At 41.4% G+C, this 13,168-nt stretch overlaps 3 protein-coding genes across 3 annotated transcripts; all 3 read left to right on the forward strand.

Annotated features, from left to right (window-relative positions):
- The first annotated feature begins 616 nt into the window (after positions 1-616).
- gatad1 (GATA zinc finger domain containing 1) lies at positions 617-2,496 on the forward strand. Its single transcript, XM_056399418.1, has 5 exons — positions 617-1,175; positions 1,336-1,458; positions 1,560-1,619; positions 1,789-1,972; positions 2,067-2,496. The coding sequence occupies exons 1-5, from the start codon at positions 996-998 to the stop codon at positions 2,255-2,257; spliced, it is 738 nt and encodes a 245-aa protein (XP_056255393.1). The 5' UTR covers positions 617-995; the 3' UTR covers positions 2,258-2,496.
- Positions 2,497-3,043: 547 nt separating this feature from the next.
- On the forward strand, positions 3,044-9,568 carry LOC130183562 (protein naked cuticle homolog 2-like). Its single transcript, XM_056399115.1, has 9 exons — positions 3,044-3,217; positions 3,311-3,337; positions 3,425-3,504; positions 7,273-7,327; positions 7,714-7,805; positions 7,946-8,041; positions 8,126-8,261; positions 8,438-8,581; positions 8,693-9,568. The coding sequence occupies exons 1-9, from the start codon at positions 3,193-3,195 to the stop codon at positions 9,130-9,132; spliced, it is 1,095 nt and encodes a 364-aa protein (XP_056255090.1). The 5' UTR covers positions 3,044-3,192; the 3' UTR covers positions 9,133-9,568.
- A 116-nt stretch (positions 9,569-9,684) lies between these two features.
- lrrc14b (leucine rich repeat containing 14B) lies at positions 9,685-13,141 on the forward strand. The gene is made up of 3 exons (XM_056399110.1): positions 9,685-10,790; positions 11,011-11,639; positions 12,134-13,141. The coding sequence occupies exons 1-3, from the start codon at positions 10,515-10,517 to the stop codon at positions 12,810-12,812; spliced, it is 1,584 nt and encodes a 527-aa protein (XP_056255085.1). The 5' UTR covers positions 9,685-10,514; the 3' UTR covers positions 12,813-13,141.
- The last annotated feature ends 27 nt before the right edge of the window (positions 13,142-13,168 follow it).

A 13,168-nucleotide genomic window follows, 5' to 3' on the forward strand; every position in this document is an offset into this window, starting at 1 on the left:
TTCATCTGAAACTTCATCTGAAAACCACTACTAGTGCTATCACTGTCAAATATGTTCAAATATCATCATTATATTTCCTTCTGCAACAACTAGTTTCATAAAATTTAGGTTGGATGTTTGGCATGGATATACGTGGCCAAAAAGGTTCCTGTTGTATTGGATTGTGCTATATTGATACATGTATTGAGCATATAAAGTGCCTACTGTACAACAGCTTTTGGTACAATATAAACATTAATCTGCTGTAATAGCAGGACCACTACAAAAACTAAGCTTTATTTCAAATAATTCACTTTGTCAAGAAGATGATATGTATTCCAAAACAAAACATACATATTTTTTTTAAATACAAAAGTAAGACAGAGATCTAATTATGGATTTAGGATTTTATTAGTCTTGCACAGTCAGACCTATTGCCTCAGCGCTGGAGAATGATTTTATATACTTAAAATTGAAAAAGTCATTCAAAACAACTAAAAACAGATATGATAAATGATTAATATTAATAATATTAATATAACTAGACATCTCTGGAAAAAATTGCCATATGCCAAACTTTTGTTTCTAACCATATTCACCATTTCTAAAAAGTAAAGGTTGGTTACGGTGTCCGCCGGTCCAGTGGTGGCGCTTAACTTAAGTTTGTGCCCAAAAACCAACCACCGAAGAAGAGCCGATGACAGAGGTTGGCGCAGAAGAAGAAACAGTGGCGCTTAGCAATGGCGGTGATTTGGTCACACAAATAAACAATCTAGCTTGCAATTTAATGCTGTTGTTATTATCGTAAGTAGTCTCATGTCGTAGCTAGCTGTCTTAAGTGTGTCTGTTGCAGAAAAAAGGACACGTCTGTGTCTCTGCTGGTGTCATTTTCTGGAGTCGCATCAGTCTGATATTGATGATAAACAGTTAGCAGGAACCGACTGGGCAGCTTCTTCTCATTGTTGAACACTGAACTCATTTTTTCGTGCCCTGGCGTCGTTTTTTGACCACTAACGATGCCGTTGGGTTTGAAGCCATGCTGCGCCGTTTGCAAGACAAACTCTTCGTCCATGTGGAAGAAAGGAAACCAGGGAGAAATCCTGTGTAACAACTGCACAGGGAAGAGCAGCAGCGGTGGAGCATCTGGACCCTCCATGTCCTCCAGCGCACAGCCCAGCAATGGCGGGGGCAAGCAGGTTAGTTGGGGAAGTGTTCTTTAATTCATATGTTGTCCATCTTAGGAAGACCACGGTCTGTGTTTGTATGTATTTAACAAAGTCAGAGTAGATTCGAGGATACAACAAGTTAATCAAATAACTCTGAACTGCAGCTAATGCATGTTGTACTTGTCTTTAGTCCAAGCAGGAGATCCACAGGAGGTCTGCACGGCTGAGAAGTACCAAGTACAAGGCTCCTGCATCTGAGAAGAAAGTGTCCACAAAGGGAAAGGGAAGAAGACACATATTTAAACTCAAAAACGTAAGATAGCAATGGATTGATTGGTCAATTTAGTTCATTCTTATGTTATTCTGGACTGTGAGTTTATTAATTTGACTGTTGTGTGTGGTTTCTTTACTCAGCCAATCAAAGCACCTGAATCTGTTGCCACAATCATCACGTCAGAATCCGTATTTTATAAGGTATGGTGTTTATTCTTACCAAGCAAAAATAATCTTAGTTTTCAGTTCAATATCAGAAAGGAGCATGGTGACTTTTAGTATTTTTTCATCAAATTGCCGCTTTAATTACTGCATTGATGCACTGAACCGGACTGTAGTCATCCCCAGTCTCTCTATTTCATACCTACAGGGTGTTTACTACCAGACAGGAGATGTGATCAAAGTAACAGATGAGGAGGACGGGAAGTCATACTACGCTCAGATCCGAGGCTTTGTTCAGGACCAGTACTGTGAAAAGAGTGCAGCATTGACCTGGTTAATCCCCACTCAGGCCAGCCCAAAGGACCACTTTGATCCTGGGACATATATTGTTGGTGAGCAATAAGAAATGAGAACATTGCACTTTTTTTAATATATACCTTTTGTTTGACTTGTTTTAGAAACTGTCTGTTTTTTTTTTTGTTCCAGGTCCAGAGGAGGATCTGCCGAGAAAGATGGAGTACCTGGAGTTTGTGTGCCACGCCCCCTCTGAATATTTCAAATCACGGAGCTCTCCGTTCCCCACCATCCCCATCCGACCAGAAAAAGGCTACATCTGGACCCACATAGGACCTACACCAGCCCTCACTATCAAAGAGTCTGCAGGTGGCAGCAGTTAACAGGACTCTGATATGGACTTCCTCTGTTGCTTTTAAACAGACATTTGTATATTTATGTAATATAATAAGAACAAAAATGGTTGTTAACTACAGCCATTACGACAGATCGATGAAGAAAAGCTGTGATTTGACACAGAAGAAACCACCATGTAACCACATTTCAAAAAAGTTGTTTACACAGTTGCAGCATTGGAATATTACTTTTGCAATTAGTAATAAACAAAAAAATCTTGTTTCTACTCTTCTTTTTGTCTGTGATTGTTTAAAAATATATATTTATTCAGTTGTTGAGTTGCTGTGTGGTGTTGCTAAGAGTAAATGTACTTATTGTGTGCTTAAGTTTTTATTATTATGTTTGCAAACAATTCACTTCAAAATACTTAATTTGTCCCTGAGGGGCACAGAGTAGCACAGTCACGAGATAAAAAAAAAAAACATAAGCTATACACATGATGGTACTAATATAATACTAAACAATATAATAAAAAAAATGCAAACATGAGTCCTACATGTTTTGATAATTATGTTATAATGACAATATTAATGCAATAAAAGTATATTGCAAAAAAACAAGCTTTACAGTAAACATAATCTAAAGTCTACATATAAGTTATTTCACAAATGTATTGTTAAGTCTTGTGTCACAACAAGAAAACCACCAAGAAACAATACATGGTTGTGTATTCCGCCTCACCGAGTATAACCGAAGGAGGAAGTCCGGCGGAGTGAAGCCTCTCGCTCTGCCTCTACACTCTTGGATAAACATTCCCAGCCAAAGTACCGAGCTTCACCTCGTCGGTGAAATTCCCTGAGTGCGACAGAAAGTCTCCCGGTGCTCCAGCAGGGAAATGGATGTTTCACTAACGTCAGATTTATTTTTTCCTCACGGGCTGGACATTATGAACTTTTCTTGATCAAAAAGAAAAGGCAGGAGTATGGGCAAATTTCAGTCCAAACTTGGTGAGACATCACATGAAATCAGCCTGTTTTTAAATGAATCACTGTAGCTTATTATCACTCATCGCATTCACTTCTCTCTCTTCATTTGGACAGCTTTGAAACGCAGACAGAACCCTGAAGGTAAGACAGTCAGATTCAACTGTGTGGTATACTCACTTCATACAGCGCCTGTACATGTGTTAACATACTTACTCTTATGTTTTGCAGGTGGTAGTCCGGCTTCCAGTGTGGCGACTTGTCAGGGAGAATTGGAGCGGATTCGCATTCACAAGGGCAAACTGACAGAGGTAGAAATTTGATTTAATTTTTCATAATTGATGCTTATTTTGCTGATATAATTTAATAATAGCCTATATATGATCGGACTAAGACATATGCAGATGCAGGTAATAAGGAAATCCACCTCAGGTATTTTCCCAGCCATAAAAAGAATCAGTTTTACAATGCAGTGGACTGGTATAAACAGATAACTGGCCACATGATAATCACAGCCAGAATTAAGATATTTGACACATAAGTCAGTTAATTTAGATTCTTGAGAGATGTTATATCGACATCATTCATCATCATCTATTTTAGATGTGTTTTCCCCATCTGAATCAATCAATATGTACATTTTGGCTGTACTAAAATAAAATAAAAATGACTTGACCTTAGATTGATTGTATATAAAAGCAAATGAGTATTTGAATGCAGAGTTCTCCCCCAGAACATCCACATAAGAGCTGTACATTAAACCCACAGAGGTCTGTTCCTATACTGCAGAAAAACAAGCAGCAAGCAAAAACACAAACATTAGCAGCCTTGTCATACTGGTTTATTGCAGTGCCAGCAGCTTCATCTCAGTGAAGCCGGTTCTGGGGACAAACACTATTTGCTCACATCACATCCAAGAGACATAAAAGGTGTTTGGAGGTAGTCGTATATTTATTCTTCCGCCCTTCCTCCTCCATCTCTATAAAGAGACGTCCAAGTCTGTGAAGTGCAGCGCAGCCACCCCCCCCCCCCCCTCCAAACAGCAAGGTCTTTATACAGAACTGCTATGAAAAAAAAAAAATTCTCCACATCTGGTACTGCTTTCCTTCACCAGCCAGACAGAATGTGAGGCAGTGGGGGAAAAAGATGTGGGAAGGGGTGTTTGGAGCTGTAGAGGGGTGGGTGTTTGATTGCATAAATGGCATCACATGTAGACTGTTAGCGTTAATGAAGCAGTCACGTTTTGGGCTTGGAGACTGAGAAATAGTGTTATAATCCAGAGTGGATGCCCTTATTTTGTTTTATACATGAAAGACTGTTAAAGCTGGTGACAGTCACACACTCTCCTAATAACTATCAACACGCTGATTTAATCTGTGTAATAAGATTTTGTTGTGAAAGTAAATCACAGATGTTTTTTATGTGGTTCCAAGGATCACAGGGTTGCTTGTAGGAAACAGCAAATTCACTTATACGTCCATCTCATGTATAATAGCCAACATGCCAAGTTCACTTTGCTTTAGGATTTTTCATCTTCTAGTAAAGCTGCTGAAGTTTTGAGATTTTGATGTGAGCTATCACCGGTATTGTTGTTTTGAGGTTCATGAAGTGTTGGAGGCGGAGGATATATTTGTACCACGCTATATGAAACGTCTGGAAAGTCGTACAGTTGGGAAAAAGACGTCAACTGTGCCAAGTTGTTTAAAGCTTTGTGGTGGGGGGGTTCTGGGCTTGTTAATTGTAGGGTGCTTCCTGCGATTAGATTTTCCAGGCTAATACAGTTTGACACTCCATGACACCACCGCTGTAAACTGTAAACGGCAAAGACATCTCATTGTATGACACATACAGTGGCACATGACACACATAGTGTTTTCTGTCAGCTTTTGGTGTTACATGAACTCTCTTTTTGCATCCTATAGAATAAAGTCTTGGCCTTTTTATATTTAAAGTATTTTCCTCGCAGAGTTTCGCAGTAAAAATGGTAAAATAAATAAATAAATAAATAAAGTGCATTTTGCAAAGTAAAAGCAATCTTAAAACTTTGATGCAACGATGCAAAATGTATACAATACCATTTATAGACGTCATTGTGTATTGTTGAAGATAACTAGTGAGAAAACAAAAATTGCACAGTGGGAAAAAACTGAAGACACACACTCACATTAACTGGCTGTTTACATACCTGACTCTCAATTACTAGTGACTCAGGACCAGGTGTCAACAACCTCTGTTTCTGAAGCAGCACAAACCTGTTTGCTTTGCTATGATCTCTGGACTGAAAGGGGCGTATGCGTGTGTGAGTGTGTGAGCGTGTGCGTGTGTGTGTGTGTGTGTGTAACACAAAGTTAGTATTGTAACACTGATGAGGAGTGTTTTAATCTCCTCACGTCAGCTTCATATTCTCTATCAGAACTAACAACTAGGAGTGGTTGCTTTGACTTCTGCACACTAAGCTCTTTTGTTTAGAGAGCAAATCCACCCTTCAGTGAAATTTAATACCAATGTGTTCTGTGATAACTAAAAGGTCAAAGTGTAGCTTATGTGATTCTTTTTTTTTTTTTTGGCAGCTAAAATCCACCTTGCATGCCACAATTATGAACCAGTTTGATATAAAAAGTTAGATATTTCTATGAGAATAAGTGCCGTTCTGCCCTTTTCTATCTAATATAATACATTAATGTATGAAGTACAGTGAGTTAACAATCATTAACTAACTTCATAAGCTTTAACTAATCACATAAACTCATACTGACTTGATCATTTCTTATTGGCGAGAACTGACAACAGGAAATAATACATCCTACATTCATTCATCGCATTGGTTACACATTAATTAAGCATATGTTTTACACTCTTATTATAAATGGTTTCTCTTTAGTGCTGATTCATAATTCACCATATAATAATTAGGCCCCTACATCTATTTTGAAAATGAGGACCTGTTAGTTATTACATGCTGTTAGACCTTTTGCATAGCCTGTGGCTTGGTTTTGATGCACACAAAAAACCAAAAAGTTCATGCAGCTTAATGATATTAAGATATGAAACCCGGTGCTGAAGTAATCAGAGCCTCATCTCTCCATGTTGCATCTCCGCCCTCCCACACAGTGAAACCTCTTTTCAGGAAGGCTGTCACGCAGTCTTGCTGTGACACAGGCAGCCGCCATTCTACCAGCACTTTCAACTTTGTGATGCCAGGATGGGATGGCATAAATGGATGGTTGTGTAATGAGGGTGTACAAAAGAGAAGACTGCAGGATTCTACCAGCTGCACACCTTTCTGTTACCTGCATCATTACTCCTCCACCTCCCACCTTATTCCACTGGAAATCAAACCCAGGATCAAAGCTTCACAGCAGGCCGAGCGTGGCAGGCGGAGAGAGAGAGAGAGACAGAGAGAGAGAGAGAGGAGGGTGTGGACAGTGATTGCTCGTGTTGTGTGTGTGTGTGTGTGTGTGTGTGTGTGAATGTGTATGTGGGTGTGAGGGTGTGCAGTCATCATATCATTTCTTTTGTTGCTCATCTGCATCTGTATCTGCATCTGCCCGAACATCGGAGTGTTGCTGTGATGTATTGGATAAGAAATGTCTTCTTGGCGGCTTCAGTCCTCTCATACTCTGCAAAAAGCAGATACAATATGTAATCAGATGTTATAGAAATTTTTTTTTAATGATCTGTTCTATGTAACAGAGCATATGCAAGTTCTGGCACGAGTCACATGTGATGAGGAAGGAAAGGTCACGACATCAACAGCTTCTCTTTCTCTTTTACTTTCTTCTGTGTTTTAATGTGCGTAATTCAGAAAGATGCGTATCGCTGCTTCATCTGATACTATATAGTCAGAGTTGATGTTGATTATTACTGAAGTGGTGTCCGTTACAGCCTCCTAGAAAAACTTACATAAAAACCACAGATGTTCATGGATTGTTCCGCTTTTGCTCACATCTGGAGATCCATCCCAGCACTGGTGGGACATGAAAATCACTTAATTGCTTCCTCTACTCCTCTTTCCCTCTGCCTCTGTTAACACGTGTGTTCTGTGTTGATTTACAATCTGTCTCAATCTTTTCTCACAGAACTTGTATGTGGAACTGAGGGAAAACAAATCCAACCATAACTGCAACCTCAAGGGTGAGTGCAGAATTACACGCATCACACTGACATGGTTCACTTTCTATGTGCTATGAAGACCTTAATTCTTCGATTAAGCGCATTACCAGGTTTGATGCATACGCTTTGACATGTCATACCCGATTGCTTTCCCAAGGGCAAAAAGAAATTGTGAAATTAAACACATCTGTTTTATATTTGTGTGGGAAAGTTTGGACCTTTGGATGTACAGCTTTCAGTTAGCTTTTAGTTTCCTCTCTGCTGCCAAACATTCATTGAAAACAGAGCTTATAACAGGGAATTAATTATTTACAAAGGCACAGCATGTTAACACAAAAGTGTAGCTAGCCTCAAACGTTGGTGTGTGCTGATTATTGTTATTCACAGTCCGGTTCTGTGATGTTTAGTGGTTTTGCCACCAAAGAAGACACTGGACAGGGACAAAAGCATCCACTTCCAGGTCAATAAACGGACAAAGAAGAAGAAAAGCCATGCTGGTGTGAGTGTTTAACTTCATGCTTCTGACTATCGCATTGTGGGTGAAACAAGATGGCTGTGATAGTGTGTCTGCATATTTATAGTACTGATAATTGTAACTTGTAACTAAGCTTGTTATTCTGACAATATGTGCATATACAGGACACACAGTGTGAATTGGTGCTTGAGGAGGATTCTCAGCAGGAGTGGGTCTTCACACTGTACAATTTTGACAACAGCGGCAAGGTCACAAAGGAGGTAGCTTGCTTTTTTCTTTGTTGTTACACTAATTCAAATTTAAAGTCCCTTTGTACACAGTGTGTGTGTGTGTGTGTTGTGCAGGATATGTCCAGTCTGATACAGTCCATGTATGAGGTTCTGGAGGCATCAGTCAAGCAACCTTGTGGTGATAACACACCCCTGAAGATCAAGCTAGCTGTAACTCCCTCAGCTTACCTAGACAAGACCTCACAAATGGGTAAATTTGCATTTTTATTATGGCTCTAGGAACCATGAGTATCATTCGTGGGGGGAACACTAAGGATCCAAAGTGTCACTATGCCAAGCATGTTACCTGGTTCAAAATGGTTGGACTAAGACACCAGGACTACAAGTCATTATATGATGATTTTGTCCCTCTCTCATTGAAAACAGCCAGAGAGAAGGAGCAGAGGGCGTCTCAGGAGGAAGGAAGCCCAGTAAGGAAAGTCTATTGTGTGGATGAAAACATAGAGCGCAGAAACCACTACCTGGATCTAGCTGGCATTGAAAACTACACCTCAAAATTTGACAATACAGGTATAGGCACTCCTCCTTTATTGTTATGGTTTGTAAATATTTCACTTCATGAACTGGTGGATTGTTCCATTGGGAAACACCTGAAAGTGTTTTTTGCCTCTTTGTTTCCAGAGTCACCCTGTCAGGAGCCCACGCACCAAGCTCACTCTGCTCTTCAGCACCACACAGTGGTGGGAAGAGAGAGCTGCATCTCCCCTGAGTCTCCCAGAAGTCTCTCTATCCTTCATTCCCTGAGAAGTAAGCCCATGTCAATGGGGAAGGACAGGAGCAGAGGAGAGGGAAAGTACTGCAGGTTGCATGGCCATCCTACCCAGTCTCACCCTGCAGCACATAGTGTCCTCCAACGTTCCCACAGCAAGAGGCTCCGCTCCAGGATACAAGATGTTCCCGCATCCCTTAGACACCCTGGCTCCCAGGGCCCGACAGGGGGGGGCAGGGAGATACCAAATAAACTTCATCCCTCCTGTGGGGCCCCTCTAGCTCAAAGACATGAGCACCATCACCACCATGAGCACCATCATCATCACCATCACCACTACCACCCTTCATAAATGCATTTCAAACACATACTGTATGAAACTGGGTTCAAGCTCAGGTGAGAGGAGATGGTGCAGTCACAAAATGCTACTCAGCAGGTCCTTGAATCACCTCCTTTACATTATATTCACTGTGTGGTGGAATCAGGCTCAGACGCTGTTATCTAATGCAAACAAAGTCCTGTAAGATAGACAACGTGGAAGGTCAGTTCATTGTTGCCTGTATGACATGACACTTTTATAGCGCTTTAGATCGACTGTTTCCTCTCAGGTAGATTACCACTTAAGCTATACAATTTAAAAGGGCACTGTGTAGTGTTATATAATGCCTGTATTGTGAACTCTATACCCAGTATTACATATTAACAACATACAGTATGTCTTTTCTGTTTGAAGATGCTAACATAATGTGCAAATTAAAGGTGTTTAGTCTGTTTATTCTGACATCAAATGTTCATACTACCATTATTTGTTTTCTCTTCTTGTTGGCGACAGTATTTACTCAACACAAGCAATAGATTCAGGGGAGATGCACTTCCCTTGAACAGAAAGAGTTTGCAGTGTATTTCTGCATGTCTGGGCACAATATGTTGTATGTAATGATATTTTTCCATATCACAATGCATGACACAATGCATACATTATAATGTCACACTGAGATACGCTCTGCCATAGTGATATATTTGAGAGATTCTTTAAGACTCCACATCTGCACCAATGTTTATATCAAGAGGAATCTGTCATGAAAGATGCAGATACCCATGTCTCCACTGACAGAAGCCTCAGTAGACCATAATGCATTGCAAACACATGACATGTTGCATTTTGAGGATGGTTAAAGCTATTTTTTATAAAGCAGATTTGAGAAAAAATTTATCTATCAACAAGTAAATTGGAGCCCTTCATAACAAAACAAACATGATACCTCAGTCCTCAAAGTTGTTCCTGTATTTGTATGTAAGTATTCCTGTATTTCTGTTCTATTTCTGCTCTCAAAACATTTGCTTTTGTTCCAGCTCTTGTGTGTAGTGTAGGCCTTACAAAGAGGTGTTGTGAATAGCGACAGGTTTCCCAGCAGCATTCAAATGCTCTTCCTACTTATCTGTCTGGCAAAAGTTGCAAATAGACACCATGCCCCAACGAAGGACGTGAGACAGCTGTTTCTATAAATAACCTCAACCCTCTTACCTACCACGAGACCCTCGAGCCTCATTCCTGCCTCACCACAGCAAGCCCCGTCCCAGACAAATACACAACACCCAGACAGACAGAAACAGAGGATATCAACAACGCAGCTAAAAGAGGAGGCAAAACACTGACACGCAGAGCTGTTTGATAGCAGCTCCTACCAAGAAATTTAGATCTGTTGGTACAAGCGGCGAGAAAAACCAGGAAACATGAAGTCTCTGCGATTCCTTGCTGCTGAGGGTTTCATTCAGACTGGTCCAACTGCTCTGGAGAACCTCAACTGTGTGTCTTTCAATCTCTACCCAGTTCTCTTCAAGGCCTGCTACCTCCATGAACAGGCTGACTTACTGCGCGCTCTGGTCCAAGCATGGCCTCTTCCCGAGGTCAACCTACAAAGGCTCCTGGGAAAGACAGTTGACTGTCAGTTGAACCTCACCTCACGCACCTGCCGGCTTTGTCTGGAGGCAATTGTGAAGGGGTTAAAGGTACCTATGTGTTCTTGAGTATGACATGAGATCACATTCACATCATACTCACATTACTCATGCATTTTTTGCCATGTTCTTTAATCCTCTTGCTCTGTAAATTTAAGCTCTCAATCAGTTGGCACAAACATGTTTGTGTGACTTGTTATTGGCTTACAATGATTGTGGACCAGGTAATCACTTCAAAAATATTTTATCACGATTTTCTCCTTTTGTGAAGGATTATGTGCTGTCTCCTCCAAGAACTTATGCCAAGTGCCTTCATGTGGTGGACCTCACTTCCCTGAAAGACATCGAGTACCAGGACTGCCCCTGCCGGTCCACCCTGGGTCGGTGGGCAAGAACCCAGCTCCTGACCCAAATGTGCTATGAGACCATGGTGGCCATGCAAGCCAACGATGTGTCCCAATCTGCCTTCGACACATCCATTGATGTCCGTCTGAACGGCTTTGTCACAGGCCGCAACTATGAGCTAGTGGCTCAGGCCTTCCTCCTCCTCCGCTACTGCCCACTGAAACTTCGTTTTGTTGGTTTTCGGGGTGATTCCCTCGCTCTTAAGCAGCTCTTCTATGTTCTTCGACTAGCAGAGCCCGAGTCCATCGCAAAACTAGAGGTGGTCCACAATGTTCCCCTGGAGGCCACACACCTGGAGGTTCTGCTGTCCAAGGTGGAATTCCCTAAGTTACAGTCTCTGACCCTGCCGGCCGGGGCGTTGGATATTAGGAGGTTGGGTTTTGATGATGATGATCTGCTGGCCACCATCGGCAACCTGCTGGCACAGCTGAGCAGCCTGACTGAGCTCTATGTGGGATTCTCCACTCTTACTGGACACCTACGCAGACTCCTGAGGTGAGTAAATAGACAGATGGATAGATAAAAAAAAAAAAAAAGAACAAGGTATCTTTGTTTGTCTGCATATTCTGAAGGTCCATCTTACACGCACATTGTACTATGAAGAGCCTTAATAAAGCCCATAATAATCACCTTTAACCAGTGACACAAGCACAGGTTCTTGTTTAAGAATGGGAGGTATGTTGCTGTTAAAATTACTGACATGATGCACGTGTGAGGACAGACAGTTGCACCTGGCTACAGCTGCAGGTCAGACATACTTCACAGTTGAGCAGGAGCATAAACCCCAAATACTAGAGCTGTTGATAACAGTCTGGCATATAGTTTAAACAATTTTACTTTTATCAAAATCTTGTCAAATATAAGCATAAATACAGAAATTTGGGGATTTGTCAGAAAGCTTATCAGATTTTTATTATGGCCCAGTTATTTCTAGTACCACAGACCTTTTATTTCACGCGACTAATTTCCTTTTACCCCTTTCCTTTCAGTCCTCTCAACACTCCTCTGCAGTGCTTGGAGTTGGCCAACTGCTGCCTGAACCGTGTGGACATGACATACCTGGCCAACAGCCTCCACAGTGAGGCCCTGGTCCGCCTGGACATCAGCGGACATGACATCTTTGGCTCTTTCTCCACCTGTTTCCACAAACTGCTCGGCCGCTGCTCAGCCACATTGGCCAGCCTGGCTCTTGAAGAATGTAACATCGAGGACGAGAACATGGACGCCTTCACTAATGCTCTGACATGCTGTCAGGAGCTGGAGGAGCTCAAATTCCTGGGAAATCCTCTGACTTCTGCAGCCCTGCGAAGGTTATTCTCCATGTTATCTGCAGGTTTTCCTAAGTTAAGGTACATAGAGGTACCAGTTCCCCGTGAGTGTTACTCTGAGGATGTTACTTATCCTCTTGATGATTCAGTCCTACTGCGATACAACGGGGATTTGTTTCAACAGGTCAGGGGCCAGCTGATGGGCATCCTGGAAGGAGCTGGTAGGGGGAGTGTGGAGGTGTGCACCCCCCTCACAGGCGCCTATGATCCAGACATTAATGAAACCAGCAATGAGCTGGGAGTAACTATGTTGAAGTCTTTTAACAGTGTACTTGGGAACTTTATAGGTACCATAACTGATGTGAACAACAGGAGATCACAGGCTCAGCCTGATAATTAATGAGGTTGCCTGTAGAAGGATCAATTGAATGGACTGGCAGAAAACAGTCAGATTTAATTTAGTCATAGTGCTAGTACAGGTTGCTAGCACAGGTTGCTAGCAAACTGTCATCACTAAAGGACAACACTGCGAAAATAAATCTAGTGAGCTAGATTTGTTTGACTAAAGATTCACGCAGGAATTCCTTTCCTGACAACATAGCATCTCAACAGCTGTGCAGTGCAAATAGATGTAGCTCCTGCAGTGATTATGTTAGATACTCAGATATTTTGTTACCTGTATCTATTGTAGATGTTTTTATGTCTATATTCAGGTTTAAATATTGTATATACTTGGATTTGTAAAGGTAAAGATCA

The sequence above is a fragment of the Seriola aureovittata genome, chromosome 16 (assembly GCF_021018895.1).
Source record: "Seriola aureovittata isolate HTS-2021-v1 ecotype China chromosome 16, ASM2101889v1, whole genome shotgun sequence".
NCBI classification, from domain to species: domain Eukaryota; kingdom Metazoa; phylum Chordata; class Actinopteri; order Carangiformes; family Carangidae; genus Seriola; species Seriola aureovittata.

What these genes read in the sequence shown, in the direction of transcription:
- gatad1 (XM_056399418.1), top strand. Translation starts at nt 996, where the DNA reads ATGCCGTTGGGTTTGAAGCCATGCTGCGCCGTTTGCAAGACAAACTCT. An exon ending in GCAATGGCGGGGGCAAGCAG is followed by an intron (nt 1,176 to 1,335) that starts GTTAGTTGGGGA and finishes ACTTGTCTTTAG; the next exon opens with TCCAAGCAGGAGATCCACAG. An exon ending in TCCTGGGACATATATTGTTG is followed by an intron (nt 1,973 to 2,066) that starts GTGAGCAATAAG and finishes TTTTTGTTCCAG; the next exon opens with GTCCAGAGGAGGATCTGCCG.
- LOC130183562 (XM_056399115.1), top strand. Translation starts at nt 3,193, where the DNA reads ATGGGCAAATTTCAGTCCAAACTTG. An exon ending in CAAATTTCAGTCCAAACTTG is followed by an intron (nt 3,218 to 3,310) that starts GTGAGACATCAC and finishes TCATTTGGACAG; the next exon opens with CTTTGAAACGCAGACAGAAC. An exon ending in AGAAGAAAAGCCATGCTGGT is followed by an intron (nt 7,806 to 7,945) that starts GTGAGTGTTTAA and finishes GTGCATATACAG; the next exon opens with GACACACAGTGTGAATTGGT.
- lrrc14b (XM_056399110.1), top strand. Translation starts at nt 10,515, where the DNA reads ATGAAGTCTCTGCGATTCCTTGCTGCTGAGGGTTTCATTCAGACTGGT. An exon ending in CAATTGTGAAGGGGTTAAAG is followed by an intron (nt 10,791 to 11,010) that starts GTACCTATGTGT and finishes CCTTTTGTGAAG; the next exon opens with GATTATGTGCTGTCTCCTCC. An exon ending in CACCTACGCAGACTCCTGAG is followed by an intron (nt 11,640 to 12,133) that starts GTGAGTAAATAG and finishes CTTTCCTTTCAG; the next exon opens with TCCTCTCAACACTCCTCTGC.